This window comes from Oncorhynchus mykiss, chromosome 12 (assembly GCF_057628025.1).
Source record: "Oncorhynchus mykiss isolate SJ-2025 chromosome 12, ASM5762802v1, whole genome shotgun sequence".
Classification (NCBI taxonomy): domain Eukaryota; kingdom Metazoa; phylum Chordata; class Actinopteri; order Salmoniformes; family Salmonidae; genus Oncorhynchus; species Oncorhynchus mykiss.
Window position 1 is genome coordinate 23914818 of NC_143033.1, and position 21003 is coordinate 23935820.

The 21003-nt window shown below is 43.3% G+C and overlaps 1 protein-coding gene across 1 annotated transcript in view; it reads left to right on the forward strand.

The window, feature by feature from the left end:
- Positions 1 to 21003, forward strand: part of LOC110537229 (protocadherin-1) — a 144724-nt gene that overhangs the window by 98404 nt on the left and 25317 nt on the right. Inside the window, exon 4 of the mRNA XM_021623109.3 lies at positions 5735 to 5954. Coding sequence (XP_021478784.2) covers positions 5735 to 5954 — 220 coding nt within the window. The remainder of the gene's footprint in view (positions 1 to 5734; positions 5955 to 21003) is intronic.

Genomic DNA, 21003 nt, shown 5'->3' on the forward strand with positions numbered 1-21003 from the left:
ATCGTTGCTATGGGAACGACATCTTCAATGCACGTTCTAATGAACTCGCTCACCGAATCAGCGTATTCGTTGTTGTTGGACGCAGTGCGGAACATATGGAATCAGATTGGTCGGACCAGCGTTGAACAGACCTCAGCGCGGGAGCTTCTTGTTTTAGCTTCTGTCTGTAGGCAGGGAGCAACAAAATGGAGTCGTGGTCAGCTTTTCCGAAACAGGGCGGGGGAGGGCCTTATATGCGTCGCGGAAGTTAGAATAGCAATGATCCAAGGTTTTACCAGCCCTGGTTGCGCAATCGATATCCTGATACAATTTAGGGAGTCTTGTTTTCAGATTAGCCTTGTTAAAATCCCCAGCTACAATGAATGCAGCCTCAGGATATGTGGTATCCAGTTTGCAAAGAGTCAAATAAAGTTCGTTCAGAGCCATCGATGTGTCTGCTAGGGGGGGAATATGTACAGCTGTGATTATAATCGAAGAGAATTCCCTTGGTAGATAATGCGGTCGACATTTGATTGTGAGGAATTCTAAATCAGGTGAACAGAAGGACTTGAGTTCCTGTATGTTGTTGTGAACACACCACGTCTCGTTAACCATAAGGCATACGCCCCCGCCCCTCTTCTTACCAGAAAGATGTTTGTTTCTGTCGGCGCGATGCGTGAAGAAACCAGCAGGCTGCACCGATTCCGTTAGCGTCTCTCGAGTGAGCCATGTTTCCGTGAAGCAAAGAACGTTACAGTCTCTGATGTCCCTCTGGAATGCTACCCTTGCTCGGATTTCATCAACCTTGTTGTCAAGAGACTGGACATTGGCGAGAAGTATGCTAGAGAGTGGTACGCGATGTGCCCGTCTCCGGAGCCTGACCAGAAGACCGCTTCGTTTCCCTCTTACGATGTCTTTGTTTTGGGTCGCAGGCTGGGATCCATTCCGTTGTCCTGGGTGAAAGGCAGAACACAGGATCCGTTTCGGGAAAGTCATATTCCTGGTCGCACTGATGGTGAGTTGACGTTGCTCTTATATTCAGTAGTTCTTCCCGACTGTATGTAATGAAACCTAAGATGACCTGGGGTACCAATGTAAGAAATAACACGGAAAAAAACAAAAAACTGCATAGTTTCCTAGGAACAAGAAGCGAGGCGGCCATCTCTGTCGGCGCCGGAAGTACTACAACTAACCTGTACCCCCATGCAACATCACGTCAGCATGGCAGACGTGCTGTTGCCTACCCAGTCCTCAAGCCTTCTTGCAGCATGCCTAAGGCACGTTCACGCAGATGAGCAGGGACCCTGGGCTGATTTCTTTTGGTGTTTTTCAGAGTCAGTAGAAAGACGTCTTTAGTGTCCTAAGTTTTCATAACTGTGACCTTAATTGCCTACCATCTGTAAGCTGTTAGTGTCTTAACGACCGTTCCACAGGTGCATGTTCATTAATTTTTTATGGGTCATTGAACAAGCATGGAAAACAGTTTTTAAACCCTTTACAATGATGATGTATGAAGTTATTTGAATGTTTACGAATTATCTTTGAAAGACAGGGTCCTGAAAAAGGGACGTTTCTTCTTTTGCTGAGTTTATTAATACAAACATTTGAAAATGCAACACAATAACATAACAATAATGAGGCTATATACAGGGGGTACAGATACCGAGTCAGTGTGTGGGGGTACAGGTTAATTTAAGTAATTTGTACATGTAGGTAGGGGCTAAGTGACTATACATTGATAATAAACAGCGAGTTGCAATAGTATACAGACAAATGGAGGAGGGGGGGCAATCAATGTAATAGTCCGGTTGCCATTTGATTAACTGTTCAGCAGTCTTCTGGCTTGGAGGTGGAAGCTATTAAGGAGCATTTTGGTCCTAGACTTGGCGCTCCGGTACCACTTGCTGTGCGGTAGCAGAGAAAAAATTCTCTGAATTGGGTGAGTAGAGTCTCTGACAATTTTATGGTCTATCCTCTGACACCGCCTGTTATATAGGTCCTAGATGGCAGGAAGCTTGGCCCCAGTGGTGTACTGGGCCGTACGCACATCCCTCTGTAGTGCCTTATGGTCAGATGCCGGGCAGTTGTCATACCAGGCGGTGATGCAACCGGTCAGGATGCTCTCGATGGTGCAGCTATAGAACCTTTTGAGGATCCATGCCAAATCTTTTCAGTCTCCTGAGGGGGAAAAGTTTTTGTCGTGCCCTCTTCACAACTTTCTTGGTGTTTTTGGACCATGACAGCTCGTTGGTGAAGTGGACATCAAGGAACTTGAAACTCTCAACCCGCTCTACTACATTCCCGTTGATGTTAATGGGGGCCTGTTTGGCCCGCCTTTTCCTGTAGTTCACAATCAGCTCCTATATATTGTTCGCATTGAGGGAGAGGTTGTTGTCCTGGCACCACACTGCCAGTGCCCTGACCTCCTCCCTATAGGCTGTCTCATCATTGTCGGGGATCAGGCCTAAGAACTGTTGTGTCGTCAGCAAACTTAATAATGGTGTTAGAGTCATGTTTGGCCACATAGTCGTGGGTGAACAAGGAATTACAGGAGGGGACTAAGTACACCCCCCTGAGGGGCCCCAGTGTTCAGGATTAGCGTGGCAGACATGCTGTTGCCTACCCTTACCACCTGGGTTGGCCCGTCAGGAAGTCCAGGATTCTGTTGCAGAGGGATGTGTTTAGCTTAGTGATGAGCTTAGTGAGCACTATGGTGTTGAACGCTGAGCTGTAGTCAATGAACAGCATTCTCACATAGGTGTTCCTTTTTTCCAAGTGGGAAAGGGCAGTGTGGAGTGCAATAGAGATTGCCTCATCTGTTGGGCTTGGTATGCGAATTGGAGTAGGTCTAGGGTATCCGGGAGGATGTTGTTGATGTGAGACATGACCAGCCTTTCTAAGCACTTCATGGCTACCGGCATGAGTGCTACAGAGCAATAATCATTTAGGCAGGTTACCTTTGCTTCCATGGGCACAGGGACTATGGTTTTCTAATTGAAACATATAGGTATTACAGACTTAGTCAGGGAGAGGTTGAAAATGTCAGTGAAGACACTTGCCAGTTGTTCCGCGCATGCTTTGAGTACACGTCCTGGTAATCCATCTGGCCCCGCGGCTTTGTGAATGTTGACCTGTTTAAAGGTCTTGCTCACATCGGCTACCGAGAGCATTATCACACAGACATCCTGAACAGCTGGTGCTCTTGTGCATGATTCAGTGTTGCTTGCCTCGAATCGACATGAAAAGCATTTAGCTCATCTGTTAGGCTCACGTCACTGGGCAGCTTGCATCTGGGTTTCCCTTTGTAGTCCGTAATAGTTTTCAAGCCCTGCCACATCTGATGAGTGTCAGAGCCAGTATAGTAGGATTCAATCTTAGTCCTGTATTGAGGCTTTGCTTGGTTCGTCTGAGGGCATAGCGGGATTTTCATATATTGCGTCCGGAATGGTGTCCTGCTTCTTGAAAACGGCAGCACTAGCCTTTGGCTCGATGCGGATGTTGCCTGTTATCCATGGCTTCTGGTTGGGATATGTACGTATGGTCACTGTGGAGACGACGTCATCAATGCACTCATTGATGAAGCCGATGACTGAGGTGGTATACTCCTCAATGCCATTGGACGAATCCCGGAAAATATTCCGTTCTGTAGTGTAGCATCTGCGTCATCTGACCACTTTCGTATTGAGCGAGTCACTGGTACTTCCTGCTTTAGTTTTCGCATGTAAGCAGGAATCAGGAGGTGTCAACAGTGTGCGCAACTGGTTAACTGAAGTCAGGTGCAGGAGAGCAGAGATGAGTGAACAGGCACACTTTATTTTTCAGAAGGAAAACAGTCTGACACAACTGCTTAACGACACTCCCACCAAAGGCAAAAGCGAATAGCACACTCGTCACACAAATAATGTACAGCATACAATACCACGGGTTCCAAACAAGACCCGGTGAAAAAGACAGCATGATGCGTCACACATGACATGTAACAAACAATTACACACACAGACATGGGAGGGAACAGAGGAATCCCAAGATCCAATTCTTTGAGTTTCCAGCCTCCAGTCCTACACAATCTCCTCCAAGTCGCCTCTAGCCCTCAGAATTGACCCCGACTGCCAGCGCAACGCCCCCTCTGTCTCCTCTCTGTACCCACTCCAGCCCTGGTGGAGTAGCTGTGTTCTGACTAAAAATGAATCTTATTTCCCATCTGCGTAGCCCTAGCCTCCCAGTCTACCATACATAGCCTACCCAGGGAAATGCTGACTCTCGAGCAATGCCTACAAGAGCAGTTTTAGCAAGAATCTATATTTAAACAACGCACCCTTATATTTAAATAGTAATGTGTCTGCTTAGGATACCCTTAATCACAGTTTGAGAGGTCTCCTTGAGAATACCATTACCTCAGTCCGTTCTAGTAAAGCAATAAACGGCTTGATTGAAATATCACAATAACAATGCTAACCCACGTCCCAATAAAAGTCTGTATACTAAGTACATTATATCCGAGTTGCAAGGTACTTGTAGGCCTTAACACAGATCAAACAATGCAATTTGCATTCTTCATGAGGCATGGTATTCTTTCATACAGTCGATCAAGCAATTCCATTTGCAATTCTCCACATTTTTCACGGTAGATAAAATAATGTCACTTACATTTACGTATCACCAGAAGTGCGGCGTGCATGTTTTTATTACAGATAAAAATCAAAATAAATGTATGTTTATTTATTAACTAGGCAAGTCAGTTAAGAACAAATTCTTATTTACAATGATGGCCTAGAAACTGTGGGTTAACCGCCTTGTTCAGGGGCAGAATGACAGATTTTTACCTTGTCCGCTCTGGGATTTGGACTAGCAACCTTTTGGTTACTGGCCAAATGCTTTAACCACTAGGCTATCTGCCCCCCCCCCCCCCCCCCCCCCTTCAAATAATGTAATTAAGGGAGGAAACACATGTTATGCCCTAAGACACACACGTGCACATTCAAGCACAGACTCACAAACACATACTGTACATATACACACACATACATAGAGAGTTTTTATTAAGTGTCTGCATAGTTAGAAAGCATCGTGTTCAGTTAGGTTTAAATTGATGGCTAACACTTAATTGTCCCAGGGCAAATGGGCCATGTGGGAGGAAGAAGTGTACATGCAGTGGATGTGGGGCCACACTTCAGAATACAAATAGGAAGTACTGATTGTGAGTGAAAGAAAGAATGAATGAAACAGAGAGGAAGAGCAAATTAATGGTTGATAGATAAAAAATGATTGATAATAATAAAACCATCCTGAGAGCATTAGTGGTCCGGTAGACTTGATTAACAACCCAGTGTTGATAGCTCTATGAACACTCCAAAAGCAGCCCTGTATGGTTCCTGTATATGTGCTAAAATGACTGGCATATCGCTTCCAATCCCTGCTAAAATGGATCTGTTCTGCGTAAGAGAACAAGGGAAGAAAGAGAAGGGGAGAGTGGAGTACAGACCTGGGTTATTGATCTCTACCACAAACTCTCAGCAGAACAGAATAGGCAATAAGGACTTTTCTGCTACACCAGTGGTTTCCTCAGTTTTACGAGGGGTGTTTGTGTGCGTGGGGGTGGGGGAGTGTACTGTATGTGGGCCATGAGTAGTCATCTTTCCATTGTTGAATATGGCGACTGGCCATTTAGTAAACTGATCTCTGCAAGGGGGGAATTCATCTATTAAGAAGGTTTATGTTAGACTTTTATGTTGATGGAGATATTTTCTGATTTCAGCTACCCCATCGCAGAGTGACATTCTCCACAGCCAATCCGGTGCAGAATCTGCAGGATGCATCTCAGCACAGTTACTATGACAGCGGCCTGGAGGAGTCAGAGACGCCCAGCAGTAAGTCATCGTCTGGCCCCCGTATCGGGCCCCTGACCCTGCCTGAGGATCACTACGAGAGGACCACCCCAGACGGCAGCATTGGGGAAATGGAGCACCCTGAAAATGGTACGATCCTGTATTCTCTGTGAGTTTCAGTGTGTGTTGTATGTAATAGTAGTTGTTAGTCTGGTGTTTGTAAAGTGTTTTGTGATTCGGTTCAGGGTTGTGACCTGAGGTGGGGATGTGTTTGTTTGTGCTGTGTGTGTGTGTGTGTGTGTGTTTGTTTGATTGTTTATTAAAGGGTGGTGATGTGCAGACAGTGTTAGTGACAGTGATGTGTGTTGTGTTTGCAGAGTGTTGTATTGATATGTTAGCTGTTGTTTTGGCTGCTGGGGCAGATAGATAGATTAATAGATCTGTGTGTTGTGGAGTCAGCATTCAGTGTCTCTGTCTTTTACCTCAGCAGCCCCTCTGCTCTCCTCTCTCAGAGCTCTAAGTCATTCCTAATGACCCTCTCACACAAGCGTGCTAATTTAAAAAACAGACTACTGGAGTATCTGGGTAGACAACATTGTGTTTGTCGTAAACATTTACCCCTCCTTTACGCCAAGCTTTCTCTCTGCAGCCAAATGTAGCTAGGTGTTCCAGATCTAGAGATATGCATTCCCTTTGCTGTGTACCGTATACAGTGCTCAAACAACAAAACTAAATCCATATAAGCTGTGCACTATGCATAATACACACAGATGTCTAGGTCCATGGAAAAACCTTTACCCATAGTAAAGAGTGATAACCCAATCAAGATCATCCATGCACCCGTAATAAGAACCATAGGTCCTTAACTCAAACATGTCCATAACGGAAATAAAAAATGACCTTTGTTACACTTGTTCTCTGAGCATACTGATTGACAAATCTGACTGTTTTAAGTTGGCCAAAGTGTTTGTCTACAATGTGAGTTCTTGATATTGTACTATATTTAGTCTTTGGACGAATGGGGTTACTGTTTTTTTACACATTTCATGAATCAAGTCATGTGAATACATGTTCACATGATCAGATCTTAATAATATTAATACAGGCAAGCCCCATATTATTTTGGAAGACTTCATTCTTCTTCTTCTTGCTACCGCGGATATGGTTGGGACAATGTTGGGGGAAAAGGCCAGAAAAAACTATACAGACAATGCCTTCATCAAACAACACTATTTCACGACTCATCAGTGACATAGCAGTAGATATTTTTGAAACAATTACTGCTTAGCATATAAGCCAGTGAATTGTATGCGTTACCGCTGGATGAGCCAACAGACGTGGCGGGCCTGGCACAGCTCCTGGTATATGTCCGTTACATTTATGGGGGGTCAATTAAGGAAGACATCCTCTTCTGTAAACCAGGACAACAGGAGAGGATATTTTAAAGTTCAGGACAGCTTTGTGACATCAAATGGACTTTGGTGGTCAAGATATGTTGGTATCTGTACTGATGGCGCAAAAGTCATGGGAGAATGTGGAGTGGTAATGCGCGTGCAAGCAATTGCTTCCGACGCCACTTGGGCCACTTGGGTACACAGCGTGCATCCAACCAAGAAGCCAGCCGCACCAATGTGTCGGAGGAAACACCGTGCACCTGGCAACCTTGGTTAGCACGCACTGCGCCCGGCCCGCCACATGAGTCGCTGGCGCGCGTTGAGACAAGGATATCCCTACCGGCCAAGCCCTCCCTAACCTGGACGACGCTAGGCCAATTGTGTATCGCCCCATGGACCTCCCGGTTGCGTCCGGTTACGACAGAGCCTGGGCGCGAACCCAGGGTCTCTGGTGGCCCTTAACCACTGCGCCACCCGGGAGGCCTCATTGTATGAGTTTTTGTGTGCAACTGAACTCAAGTTTACAGACAATGTCAAATGTGATATAACGAAGCACCTGAGTGAGTTGGGTGCGCAATTATGTAAGTACTTTCCAGAAACAGATGACACAAACAACTGGATTCATTATCCCTTTCATGCCCAGCCTCCAGTCCACTTACTGAACAAGAGAGCCTCATCGAAATTGCAACAAGCGGTTCTGTGAAAATGTAAATGAATCAGAAGCCACTGCCAGAGTATCCTGCCCTTTGCAACCACGTACCTATGTGCGAGTGGATTCTCGGCCCTCACTAGCATGAAAACTAAATACAGGCATAGACTGTGTGTGGAAAATTATTTAAGACTGAGACTCTATCGAATACAACCCAACATTGCAGAGTTGTGTGCATCCTTCCATGCACACCCTTTTCATTAATCTGTGGTGAGTTATTCACAATTTTATATGTAAGATGGTTCAATGAAGAGCAAAATTATTGATTATTATATTATTATTTGTGCACTGGTCCTATAAGAGCTCTTTGTCACTTCCCACGAGCTGGGTTGTGACAAAAACTCACACTCATTCTTATGTTCAATAAATGTATTGTATAGTGTGTGTGTGGCAGGCTTACAATGATGGCAAAAAAATACATTTGAGAGTGCGCTGGCCCTGGTGCTAGAGGGGGTACGCAGCTGGATGTTTAATGTTTGAAGGGTTAAACGTTTGTGAACCACTGGCCTAGACCTATATACTGTATATATACAGCATTTTCTCTTATTCATAGATCTCAAACATGTTTTGAATAATTGTCTGGACAAATATATATAAACAAAATCAAAAGAAATCTACACACACACTCTCTCACACACACCCCTAGAGTATATGCAGTATAAGAAAACCCAATGCAAGTCAATGTCAATGGTATATTTCCATGGAAACGGCAGATTTTTTATGGAATATCTACATAGGCTTATAGTTTGAGAAACAGACGCTTCACAAGTCCTCACCTGGCAGCTTCATTAAATAGTATCCGCAAAACACCAGTCTTAACACCATACTTGTTCTGCGAAATGAAGGCTATTTCATGCGAGAAATTGCCAAGAAACTGAAGATCTCTTACAACGCAGTGTACTACTCCCTTCACAGAACACCCCAATCTGGCTCGAACCGGAATAGAAAGAGTGGGAGGCCACAGTGCACAACTGAGCAAGAGTACAAGTACATTAGAGTGTCAAGTTTGAGAAAGTGATGTCTCACAAGTCCTCAGCTGGCAGCTTCATTAAACAGTACCCTTAAAACACCAGTCCCTTTGCCAACAGTGAAGAGGCAACTCCAGGATGCTGGCCTTCTAGGCAGAGTTCCTCTGTCCAGTGTTTGTGTTATTTTGCCCATCTTAATCTTTTCTTTTTATTGACCAGTCTGAGATATGGCTTTATCTTTGCAACTCTGCCTAGAAGGCCAGCATCCCAGAGTCCCCTCTTCACTGTTGACTTTGAGACTGGTTTTAAGGCTATTTTGAGCCTGTAATCGAACGCACAAATGCTGATGCTCCAGATACTCAACTAGTCTAAAGAAGGCCAGATTTATTGCTTCTTTAATCAGAACAACAGTTTTCAACTGTGCTAACATCATTGCAAAATGGTTTTCTAATGATCAATTAGCCTTTTAAAATGATCAACTTGGATTAGCTAACACAAAGTACCATTGGAACATAGAAGTGATGGTTGCTGATAAGGGGCCTCTGTACGCCTATGTAGATATTCCGTAAAATATCTGCCATTTCAAGCTACAATAGTCATTTACAACATTAACAATGGCTACACTGTATTTCTGATGAATTTTATGTTATTTTAATGGCCCCAAAAATGGCTTTCTTTTAAAAACAAGGACATTTGTGACGTGTGCTCCCTCCCCAACCTCTACATCATCAGGCTGCTTGTTATGGCGCACACCTGTCACTATCGTTACATACACCTGCGCGTCATCAGAGTCACCTCTACTCCAACACCTCCTTGATTACACTCCCTGTATACAGTTGAAGTTAGAAGTTTACATACACTTAAGTTGGAGTCATTAAAACTTGTTTTTCAAAAACTCAACTGTAGATTTGGCAAGTCAGTTAGGACATCTACTTTGTAGATTTTTTTCACTTATAATTCACTGTATCACAATTCCAGTGGGTCAGAAGTTTACATACACTAAGTTGACTGCCTTTAAACAGCTGTTAAAATTCCAGAATATGATGTCATGGCTTTAGAAGATTCTGATAGGCTAATTGACATAATTTGAGTCAATTGGAGGTGTACCTGTGGCTGTATTTCAAGGCCTACCTTCAAACTAATTGTCTCGTTGCTTTACATTATGGGGAAATCAACAGAAATCAGCCAAGACTTCAGAAAAAAAATTGTAGACCTCAACAAGTCTGGTTCCTCCTTGGGAGCAATTTCCAAACGTCTGAAGGTACCACATTCATCTGTACAAACAATAGTATGCAAGTATAAACACCATGTGACCACGCAGCCGTCATACCACTCAGGAAGGAGACACATTCTGTCTCCTAGAGATGAACGTACTTTGGTGTGAAAAGTGCAAATCAATCCCAGAACAACAGCAAAGGACCTTGTGAAGATGCTGAAGGAAACAGGTACAAAAGTATCTATATCCACAGTACAACGAGTCCTTTATCGACATAACCTGAGAGGCCGCTCAGCAAGGAAGAAGCCACTGCTCCAAAACCACCATAAAAAATACAGACTACGTCTTGCACATGGGGACTAAGATCGTACTTTTTGGAGAAATGTCCTCTGGTCTGATGAAACAAAAATAGAACTGTTTGGCCATTATGACCATCGTTATGTTTGGAGGAAAATGGGGATGCTTGCAAGCCGAAGAACACCATTCCAACCGTGAAGCACGGGGATGTCAGAATTATGTTGTGGGGGTGCTTTGCTGCAAGAGGGAATGGTGCACTTCAAAAAATAGATGGCATCATGAGGGATGAAAATAATGTGTATATATTGAAGTAACATCTCAAGTCATCAGTTAAAGCTTGGTCGCAAATGGGTCTTCCAAATGGACAATAACCACAAGCATAATTTCAAAGTTGTGACAACAAAGTCAAGGTATTGGAGTGACCATCGCTACGCCCTGACCTCAATCCCATAGAAGATTTGTGGGCAGAACTGAAAAAGCATGTGCGAGCAAGAAGGCCTACAAACCTGACTCAGTAACACCAGCTCTGTCAGGAGGAATGGGCCAAAATTCACCCAACTTATTGTGGGAAGCTTGTGGAAATGTTTGATCCAAGTTAAACAATTTAAAGGCAATGCTACCAAATACTAATTGAGTGCATGTAAACTTCTGACCCACTGGGAATGTGATGAAAGAAATAAAAGCTGAAATAAATAATTCTCTCTACTATTATTTCACATTCTTAAAATAAAGTGGTGATCCTAACTGATATAAGACAGGGAATTTTTACTAGGATTAAATGTAAGGAATTGTGAAAAACTGAGTTTAAATGTATTTGTCTAAGGTGTATGTAAACTTCCTACTTTAACTGTATATCGCTCCCTTTGGTTCCTTCCACAGGCGTTATTGTTTCTGTTTCAGTTTCCTGTTTGTGTGTAGTTCATGTTTCTTGTTTTGCATTATGTTTCATTTATAAAATTATTCACTCCCTTAACTTGCTTCCCGACTCCCAGCGCACGCACACGTTACAACATTTCTAAGTGACCACAAACTTTTGAGCGGTAGTGTGTGCATGTGTGTATATATATGTGTATATTTACAGTTCCAGTCATAAGTTTGGACACACCTACTCATTCAAGGGTTTTTCTTTATTTTTAATATTTTCTACATTGTAGTATAATAGTGAGGACACTGGTATGGCCCCTTGGCAGATGTTGAAGAATGAGCTGGCTGCTTCTTGTCCACTGACTGGGTGGTCGAAGATTTGTCACACCTCAGCATTGAAAGCTAATATTCAGCTGCAGGATGGTGGCTGCTGTTCCCACAACGCCGTTGCCCACGCCAGGGCCTTGCCTGAGAGTACAGAGATTATGGTTGCGATCATGGCCCGACTGGTGTGGAACGAGGAGGACCGTAGTTCGAACACCAGAGAGCACTGAGAGAGGAATCCCTTGCATCCTCCCGGGTGGCCGTCATACCGCTCAAGGGCTGGGATCTTGGTACAGGTCCCCTGGAGGAAATACGGCAACGCCTGTAGCACTGGATGATGAACATTGGGCATTGGCTCCTCCTGGGTTGGAGTTGGACTGTGTTTGGAGGGAGTCGGTAAGTGCCCGGAAGGTTTCTGATATCTGGAAGAGTTGTTCTTGCTGCCACCCCAGCAGTGCTCCTTGGTGGGTTACAACATTCTTGATCTGGGTGATCACTTCTGGCTCCATGTTGTGGGCTGAAGCTTGCTGTGTCATGGGGAGGTTGGAGAAGAGACAGGTGCAGAGAAGAGACCAGATGAGGAATCATAAATCAAGCTTCAGCAAAGGACAACAGAAAACACATTTAATTTAAGTGGGAAATCATAAGGGTCTATGTCGCCCAATGGTGACAGGTGGAACCATGACAATGAAGGTCAGTCAAGAACTTTGAACATTTCAAGTGCAGTTGCAAAAACCATCAAGCATTATGATGAAACTAGCTCTCATGAGGACCACCACAGGAAAGGAAGACCCAGAGTTACCCCTGCTGCAGATAAGTTAATTTGAGTTAATTGCACTTCAGATTGCAGCTCAAATAAATGCTTCCCAGAGTTCAAGTAACATCTCAACATCAACTGTTCAGAGAAGAATGTGTGAATCAGGCCTTTATGGTCAAATTGCTGCAAAGAAACCATTACTAAAGGACAGCAATGAGAAGAAGAGGTGTTTGGGCCAAGAAACATGAGCAATGAACATTACACCGGTGGAAATCTGTCCTTTGGTCTGATGAATCCAAATGTGAGATTTTTGGTCCCACCTGCCGTGTCTATGTGAGACGCAGAGTCGGTGAACCGATGATCTCCACATGCGTGTATCCCACAGTGAAGCATGGAGGAGGAGGTGTGATGGTGTGGGGGTGCTTTGCTGGTGACAATTATTTAGAACTTAACCAGCATGGCTACCATAGAATTCTGCAGCGATACACCATCCCATCTGGTTTTGTTTTTCAAAAGGGCAATGACCAGACATTCCTCCTGGATGAGTAAGGGCTATTTGACCAATAATGAGAGTGATGGAGTGCTATATCAGATGACCTGGCCTCCACAATCACCTGACCTCAACACAATTGAGGTGGTTTGGGATGAGTTGGACCCCAGAGTGAAGGAAAAGCAGCCAACAAGTAATCAGCATATGTGAGAACTCCTTCAAGACTGTTGGAAAAGTATTCCAGGTGAAGCTGGTTGACAGAATGCGAAGAGTGTGCAAATCTGTCAATGCAAAGGCTGGCTACCTTGAAGAATGTCAAATATAAAATATATTTCGATTTTTTTTAACACTTATTTGGTTACTACATGATTCCATGTGTTATTTCATAGTTTTTCTACAATGTAGAAAATAGGAAAAATAAAGAAAATACTAAACTATTGACTGGGACTGTACATAAAAGCAATATCTAAGGAAATCCACTCACACACACTCCTAGAGTATATTGTACAGTTTTAACAAATCCAATGCAAGTCAATGGAGAGTGAGGCATTCTAAAGCATTCTCCCTCTTTCTCTCCCTCTCTCACAAGCACACGTGCACATGCTGTAGCATGCCTCATTCTCTATGGATTTGCATTGGATTTGCTTGTACTCTATAATATACTTTAGGAGTATGTGTCTGTGTGTGAATTTCATTAGATTTCGTTTTTTTATATTGGTCCAGACAGTTAAGATTGGAACATGTTTAAGATCTGAGAAAGAGAGAGAGAGAGAGAGAATGCTGTAAAATCACTCATTCTCCAGTCACCATTGAATTTGCTTATACTGCATATAATCTAGGGATGTGAGAATGTGTGGACTTCTTTCGATATATATACCGAACAAAAATATAAAACTCAACATTTGAAATATTGGTCCAATGTTTCATGAGCTGAAATAAAAGATCCCAGAATTTTTCCATACACACAAAAAAATGTATTTCTCTCAAATTTTCTACAGAAATGTGTTTACATCCATGTTAGTGAGCATGTTCTCCTTTGCCAAGATAATCCATCCACCTGACTGGTGTGGTATATCAAGAAGCTGATTAAACAGCATGATCATTACACTGGTACACATTGTGCAGGGGACAATAAAATGCCTCTCTAAAATGTGCAGTTTTGTCACAATGCCACCAATGTCTCAAGTTGAGGAAGCATGCAATTGACATGCTGACTGCAGACACGTCCACCAGAGCCGTTGTCAGATAATTTTGTTAATTTCTCTACCATAAAGATGCTCCAACATTGTTTTAGATAATTTGGCAGTACGTCCACCCGGCCTCGCAACCCTCAGACCACGTGTACTCCCCGTGGAGTAGAAAAAAGGTATGTGATTGTAGGTGCGGGTAAGGATGACAGAGGCAGAGATTATTACAGTTTACAGGGAATTTATTCTTCCTTCACACGATAAGGTGGGGAAAAAGGGCTGGACGGAACCAAAGCAAAGGTTAAAGTTTGCCCTTCTCCTGCCTTACCTGCCTACCCACTGGTTACCTTTTCTTAGCGCCACCTGGCGCGCTAACCAAAATACAGGGGGTGGTCCGCCCAGTCATACCTAGTGTGCATAGACATAGTAAATACTACAGGTATATGTATGCCCGCAGGGCTCTTGCCTAAATACAGGGGGGAAGGCGCACACACACACAAGGTGCCTTCCCCCCCTGGGAACAAATGAAACAGAATCATTCAAATTTAGTGAACAATTTAAATAAACCAAAAACACCAGGTACTATGGTATACACATACCACTAAAGGAGCAGCTACCAAAAAAAAAAAAACAATTCAACAAATTTACCAGCTCAACAACCTTCACAGGACATACAAAGAAGCTCCCTCTCCTAACAAAGGAACACTGGCTTTTCAAGCTGCAGAAGAAGTCAGTAATTGCAGACAGTTGTATCCCCTGACGAGAGGGTGGGGTGAGAGCTCCAACTAGTGATGGGCCGACCAATCAGCTGCTTTGGAATCCAGGAAGCCATTTCCTGAAATACACATATACACAAACACAAACCCACAACAACACAGAAACTGGGGAATGTTACAACAACTGAAAAATGTATGCACAAACTGTCAGAAACCGTCTCAGGGCAGCTCATCTGCATGATCATTGTCCTACCCAGGGCCTTGAACTGCCGGCAGTTCGGTGTTTTAACCGACGGTGAGCAAATGCTCACCTTCGATGGCCACTGGCATGTTGGAGAAGTGTGCTCTTCACGGATGAATCCCGGGTTTCAACTGTACAGGGCAGATACGGCGTGGCGTGTATGGCGTCATGTGGGAGAAATGTGGGTGAGCGTTGATGTCAAGGTTGTGAGCAGAGTGCCCCATAGTGGTTCTGGGGTTATGGTATGGGCAGGCATAAGCTACAGACAACGAACACAATTGCATTTTTTTCGATTGCAATTTGATTGCACAGAGATACCGTGATGAGATCTGGAGGCCCATTGTCATGCCATTCATCCGCAGCCATCACCTCATGTTTCAGCATGATAATGCACGGCACCATGTTGCAAGGATCTGTACACAATTCCTGGAAGCTGAACATATCCCAGATGGGGGTCACACCAGATACTGACTGGTTTTCTGATCCAAGCCCTTAACCTTTTATATAAGGCATCTGTGACCATATCTGTATTCCCAGTCCATAGAATAGGGCCTAATGAAATTATTTCAATTGACTGATTTCTTTATATGAACTGTAACTCAGTAAAATCTTTGAAATCGTTGCATGTTGCATTTATATTTTGGTTCATATATTGGTTCAGTGTATATTGGTCCAGGCAATCAAAAAACCAAAAATTATTAAGATCATTTTGACTTGATTCTTGAAAATAAAATCTGTAACCCTAAATACAGTACTATACAGAAACTACTGACAATTGAATAATAGATTTGTCATATTTGGGCTTTGAACATTTTAAATAACAAAACTATAGGCTTTTAAACTATTTAATACATTTAATGTATTTCAAAAGTCATTTTTAAGATTTTTTAAATATAATATTATAAATAATGACAAACTTAAAATGTCAATGTGGCCTGTCTAGACACATGTACTAACTATGTTGACTCCAAATGTAATGCTTTTACACCAAACAGAATTTGTTCTGTTGCTCGTTTTGATATTGTACTAAATATAGTACAGCACATGTCAAACTCATTACATGGATGGCCAAGTGTCTGTGGGTTTTCGCTCCTCCCTTGTGCTTGATTGATGAATTAAGGTCACTAATGAGAAAGGAACTCATCCCCTCACCTTGTTGTCTAGGCCTTAATTGAAAGGAAAATCAAAAATCTGCAGACTCTAAGACCTCCATGGAATGAATTTGACACCCCTGTAGTACAAGTACACAAATGGGTTTTAAGTAACTCAATGTAATGCATTGTTAGTCCTGTACCACAATACACTAAATCATCCACTGGTTCAGTTATCTTTACATGCCAATAGTTTACTGTTCCACAACATGTTCTCATTGGTTTCATCTCCAATATTTCGCCTTTTTACCCATTCCACTGGTTTTATCTCCAAAGCAGTCTTTCTGTTTCCCATTTTTCTGGGTAAAACAAGGCTTCCTGTGGCCTTCTCCCAGAGCTTCAGTCTCCCCAAGTGGGGAGTGGCTGTCATCTGCCCAGCAGCAGACAGAGGAGAGAAAGGACATTTAGGGAGAGAAATGTCAGCTCCACCTGGGAATGCTATGTGTTAGTGGAGAGGATGAGTGATGGGCTAACAGTTGGAGTCAGTCTCCTGTTCGGTTTGTGAATTCACAGCCACTGCCCTCACACATTATATATTAAACATGCTTTAGTTTCTGGTGTGTTGTTGTGTTTTATTCTTTTACAGGCAGCTTATTGGCTGAGCATTAAAACAAAACTCCCTTCAAGGAAAATAGGACTTTGTTAGGCAGGTTTGCTTTGTTGTCGATTGCAGGAAGACAAGATTGTGATCGGAGCTTGAGCGGTTAAAGAATGAAAAGTCTGAGAGATGAGGGAGATGTTGGATCCTGACAGGCAGCTGGGACTGAGTCATCTTTGATAAGGATGCAAAGCCCACAGGGTGAGCACGTAGCAGCACGTAGGGACTGGGAGACTGGAAAATGAACCACTAACCATAGATAGACCTAATTAAAATGTGATTCTCACTTCAGGGAGATTACAGAGAAGGCCCACAGAAAAATGATGGATGAGAAATGAATGAAAAGAGACAGAGGGATTCCTCCCTCGCCAGATCCACCTGAATGGTGGTGGGGAGTCGTGTCTTTTTTCTGTTCTGTTAGAATGAAATTGAGTGACAGGGTGACAGGGTGTACTGATGCCTGGGATCATTCGTGGCTCACAAGATGATTGACAGATGGAAAGCAAGGAGGTGAGCACTCTGTCTCATAGCATTTAGAATGGATGAAAAGCAATATGTGAATTCGAGACACTCACCTTAAGCGTCGTTGGTCTGCAGACGACTGACGTGAATGTCATATACTATGCAGGGTGGCCTTTTGTCATGGGAAATCTGTGGAACAGCAGAATAAAACTGTTGTTTATGATCGACTTAGGGCTGGCACAATTACGTATAATCATGTAAACGATTATTATAGATGAAGACTGTCATGGAAATTAAATGAATCTGGGCAGCTGACTGAAGACAGGACAGCCAGGCATTCGTGCAATGGAGTCCGTATCCAGGGTAACACGGACTCTGTAGAACATGATGAAACTTTGTTTTTCCTTGTTTAAACAAGCAAAGTGTTGTAGAAATGAGTATTTGGTGGCCTGGACAATGCCCCCTCCCTGCAGCATCAGCACATGCGGTCAGGAGCAAATGAGAGGAGATAATGTGCATTTTAAAAATTATATATATATATATATATATATATATATATATATATATATATAGTACCAGTCAAAAGTGTGGACACACCTACTCATTCAAGGGTTTTCTTTATTTTTACTATTTTCTACATTGTAGAATAATAGTGAAGACATCAAAACTAGGAAACAACACATATGGAATCATTTACTAACCAAAAAAGTGTTAAACAAATCAAAACATATTTTATATTTTAGATTCAAAGTAGCCACCCTTTGCCTTGGTGACAGCTCTGCACACTCTTGGCATTCTCTCAACCAGCTTCATGAGGTATTCGCCTGGAATGCATTTCAATTAACAGGTGTGCCTTGTTAAAAGTACATTTGTGGAATTTCTCTCCTTATAATGTGTTTGAGCCAATCAGTTGTGTTGTGACAAGGTAGAGGTGGTATACAGAAGATAGCCCTATTTGGTAAAAGACCAAGTCATTATTAATTGCAAGAATCAAATCAAATCAAATGTATTTATATAGCCCTTCTAACATCAGCTGATATCTCAAAGTGCCGTACTTAAACCCAGCCTAAAACCCCAAACAGCAAGCAATGCAGGTGTAGAAGCACGGTGGCTAGGAAAAACTCCCTAGAAAGGCCGAAACCTAGGAAGAAACCTAGAGATGAACCAGGCTATGAGGGGTGGCCAGTCCTCTTCTTGCTCTGCCGGGTGGAGATTATAACAGAACATGGCCAAGATGTTCAAATGTTCATAAATGACCAGCATGGTCTTATAATAATAATCACAGTAGTTGTCGAGGGTGTAATAAATCAGCACCTCAGGAGAAAATGTCAGTTAGCTTTTCATAGCGGATCATTCAGAGTATCTCTACTGCTCCTACTGTATCCAGGGAGTTGAAAACAGCAGGTCTGGGACAGGTAGCACGTCCGGTGAACAGGTCAGGGTTCCATAGCCGCATGCAGAACAGTTGAAACTGGAGCAGCAGCACGGCCAGGTGGACTGGGGGACAGCAAGGAGTCATCATACCAGGTTGTACTGAGGCATGGTCCTAGGGCTCAGGTCCTCCAAGAGAGAGAAAGAAAGAAAGAGAGAAAGAGAGAATTAGAGAGAGCATACTTAAATTCACACAGGACAACGGATAAGACAGGAGAAGTACTCCAGAAAAAACAGACTGACCCGAGCCCCCCGACACATAAACTACTACAGCATAAATACTGGAGGCTGAGACAGGAGGGATCAGGAGACACTGTGGCCCCATCCGATGATACCCCCTGACAGGGCCAAACAGGCAGGATATAACCCCACCCACTTTGCCAAAGCACAGCCCCCACACCAGTAGAGAGATATCTTCAACCAACAACTTACCATCCTGAGACAAGGCCGAGTATAGCCCACAAAGATCTCCGCCACGGCACAACCCAAGGGGGGGCGCCAACCCAGACAGGAAGATCACGTCAGTGACTCAACCCACTCAAGTGACGCACCCCTCCTAGGCACGGCATGGAAGAGCACCAGTAAGCCAGTGACTCAGCCCCTGTAATAGGGCTAGAGGCAGAGATTCCCAGTGGAGAGAGCGGAACCGGCCAGGCAGAGACAGCAAGGGTGGTTCGTTGCTCCAGAGCCTTTTCCCATTCACCTTCACATTCCTCGGCCAGACTAGGTATGACCTACTGAAAAGACGAGTCTTCAGTAAAGACTTAAAGGTTGAGACAGAGTCTGCATCTCTCAAATGGGTAGGCAGATCATTCCATGAAAAAATGGAGCTCTATAGGAGAAAGCCTTCCCTCCAGCAGTTTGCTTAGACATTCTAGGTACAATAAGGAGGCCTGCGTCTTGTGACTGTAGCGTACGTGTAGGTATGTACGGCAGGACCAAATCGGAAAGATAGGTAGGAGCAAACCCATGTAATGATTTGTAGGTTAGCAGTAAAACCTTGAAATCAGCCCTTTCCTTAACAGGAAGCCAGTGTAGGGAGGCTAGCACTGGAGTAATATGATCACATTTTTTGGTTCTAGTCAGGATTCTAGCAGCCGTATTTAGCACTAACTGAAGTTTATTTAGTGCTTTATCCAGGTAGCCGGAAAGTAGAGCATTGCAGTAGTCTAACCTAGACGTAACAAAAGCATTTTTCTGCATCATTTTTGGACAGAAAGATTCTGATTTTTGCAATGTTACATAGATGGAAAAAAGCTTTCCTTGAAACAGTCTTGATACGTTTGTCAAAAAAGAGATCCAGAGTATTTTATTTTATTTATCTGTTATTTTACCAGGTAAATTGACTGAGAACATTTTCTCATTTGCAGCAATGACCTGGGGAATAGTTACAGGGGAGAGGAGGGGGAATAATGAGCCAATTGTAAACTGGGGATCATTAGGTGACCATGATGGTTTGAGGGCCAGATTGAGAATTTAGCCAGGACACCCTACACAGGGCAGTGTCCCCAACCACTGCCCTGGGGCATTGGGATATTTTTTAGACCAGAGGAAAGAGTGCCTCCTATTGGCCCTCCAACACCACTTCCAGCAGCATCTGGTCCCCCATCCAGGAACTGACCAGGACCAACCCTGCTTAGCTTCAGAAGCAAGCCCGCAGTGGTATGCAGGGTGGTATGCTGCTGGCTAACGCCAAGGTCCTTCACAGTTTTATTTGAGACGACTGTACAACCATCAAGATTAATTCTCAGATTCAACAGAATATCTCTTTGTTTCTTGGGACCTAGAACAAGCATCTCTGTTTTGTCCGAGTTTAAATGTAGAAAGTTTGCAGCCATCCACTTCCTTATGTCTGAAGCACAGGCTTCTAGCGAGGGCATTTTGGGTCTTTCATTGAAATGTACAGCTATGTGTCATCCGCATAGCAGTGAAAGTGAACAATATTTTTTCGAATGACATGCCCAAGAGGTAGAATATATAGTGAAAACAATAGTGGTACTAAAACGTGTCCGTGTAGACCAATTTGGGTTTCTAATCTCTCCAAAAGAATGTGGTGATCGATAGTATCAAAAGCAACACTAAGGTCTAGGAGCACGAGGACAGATGCAGAGCCTCGGTCTGAGGCCGTTAAAAGGTAATTTACCACCTTCACAAGTGCAGTCTCAGTGCTATGATGGGGACTAAAACCAGACTGAAGCATTTCGTATACATTGTTTATCTTCAGGAAGGCAAAAAAACAAAGAAATGTTAGTCCATCATTCCTTTAAGATATGAAGGTCAGTCAATGTAGAAAATAGTAAAAATAAAGAAAAATGACAAATGGAATGAGTAGGTGTGTCCAAACTGGTACTGTATGCATACACAGTATATACAGTACCAGTCAAAAGTTTGGAC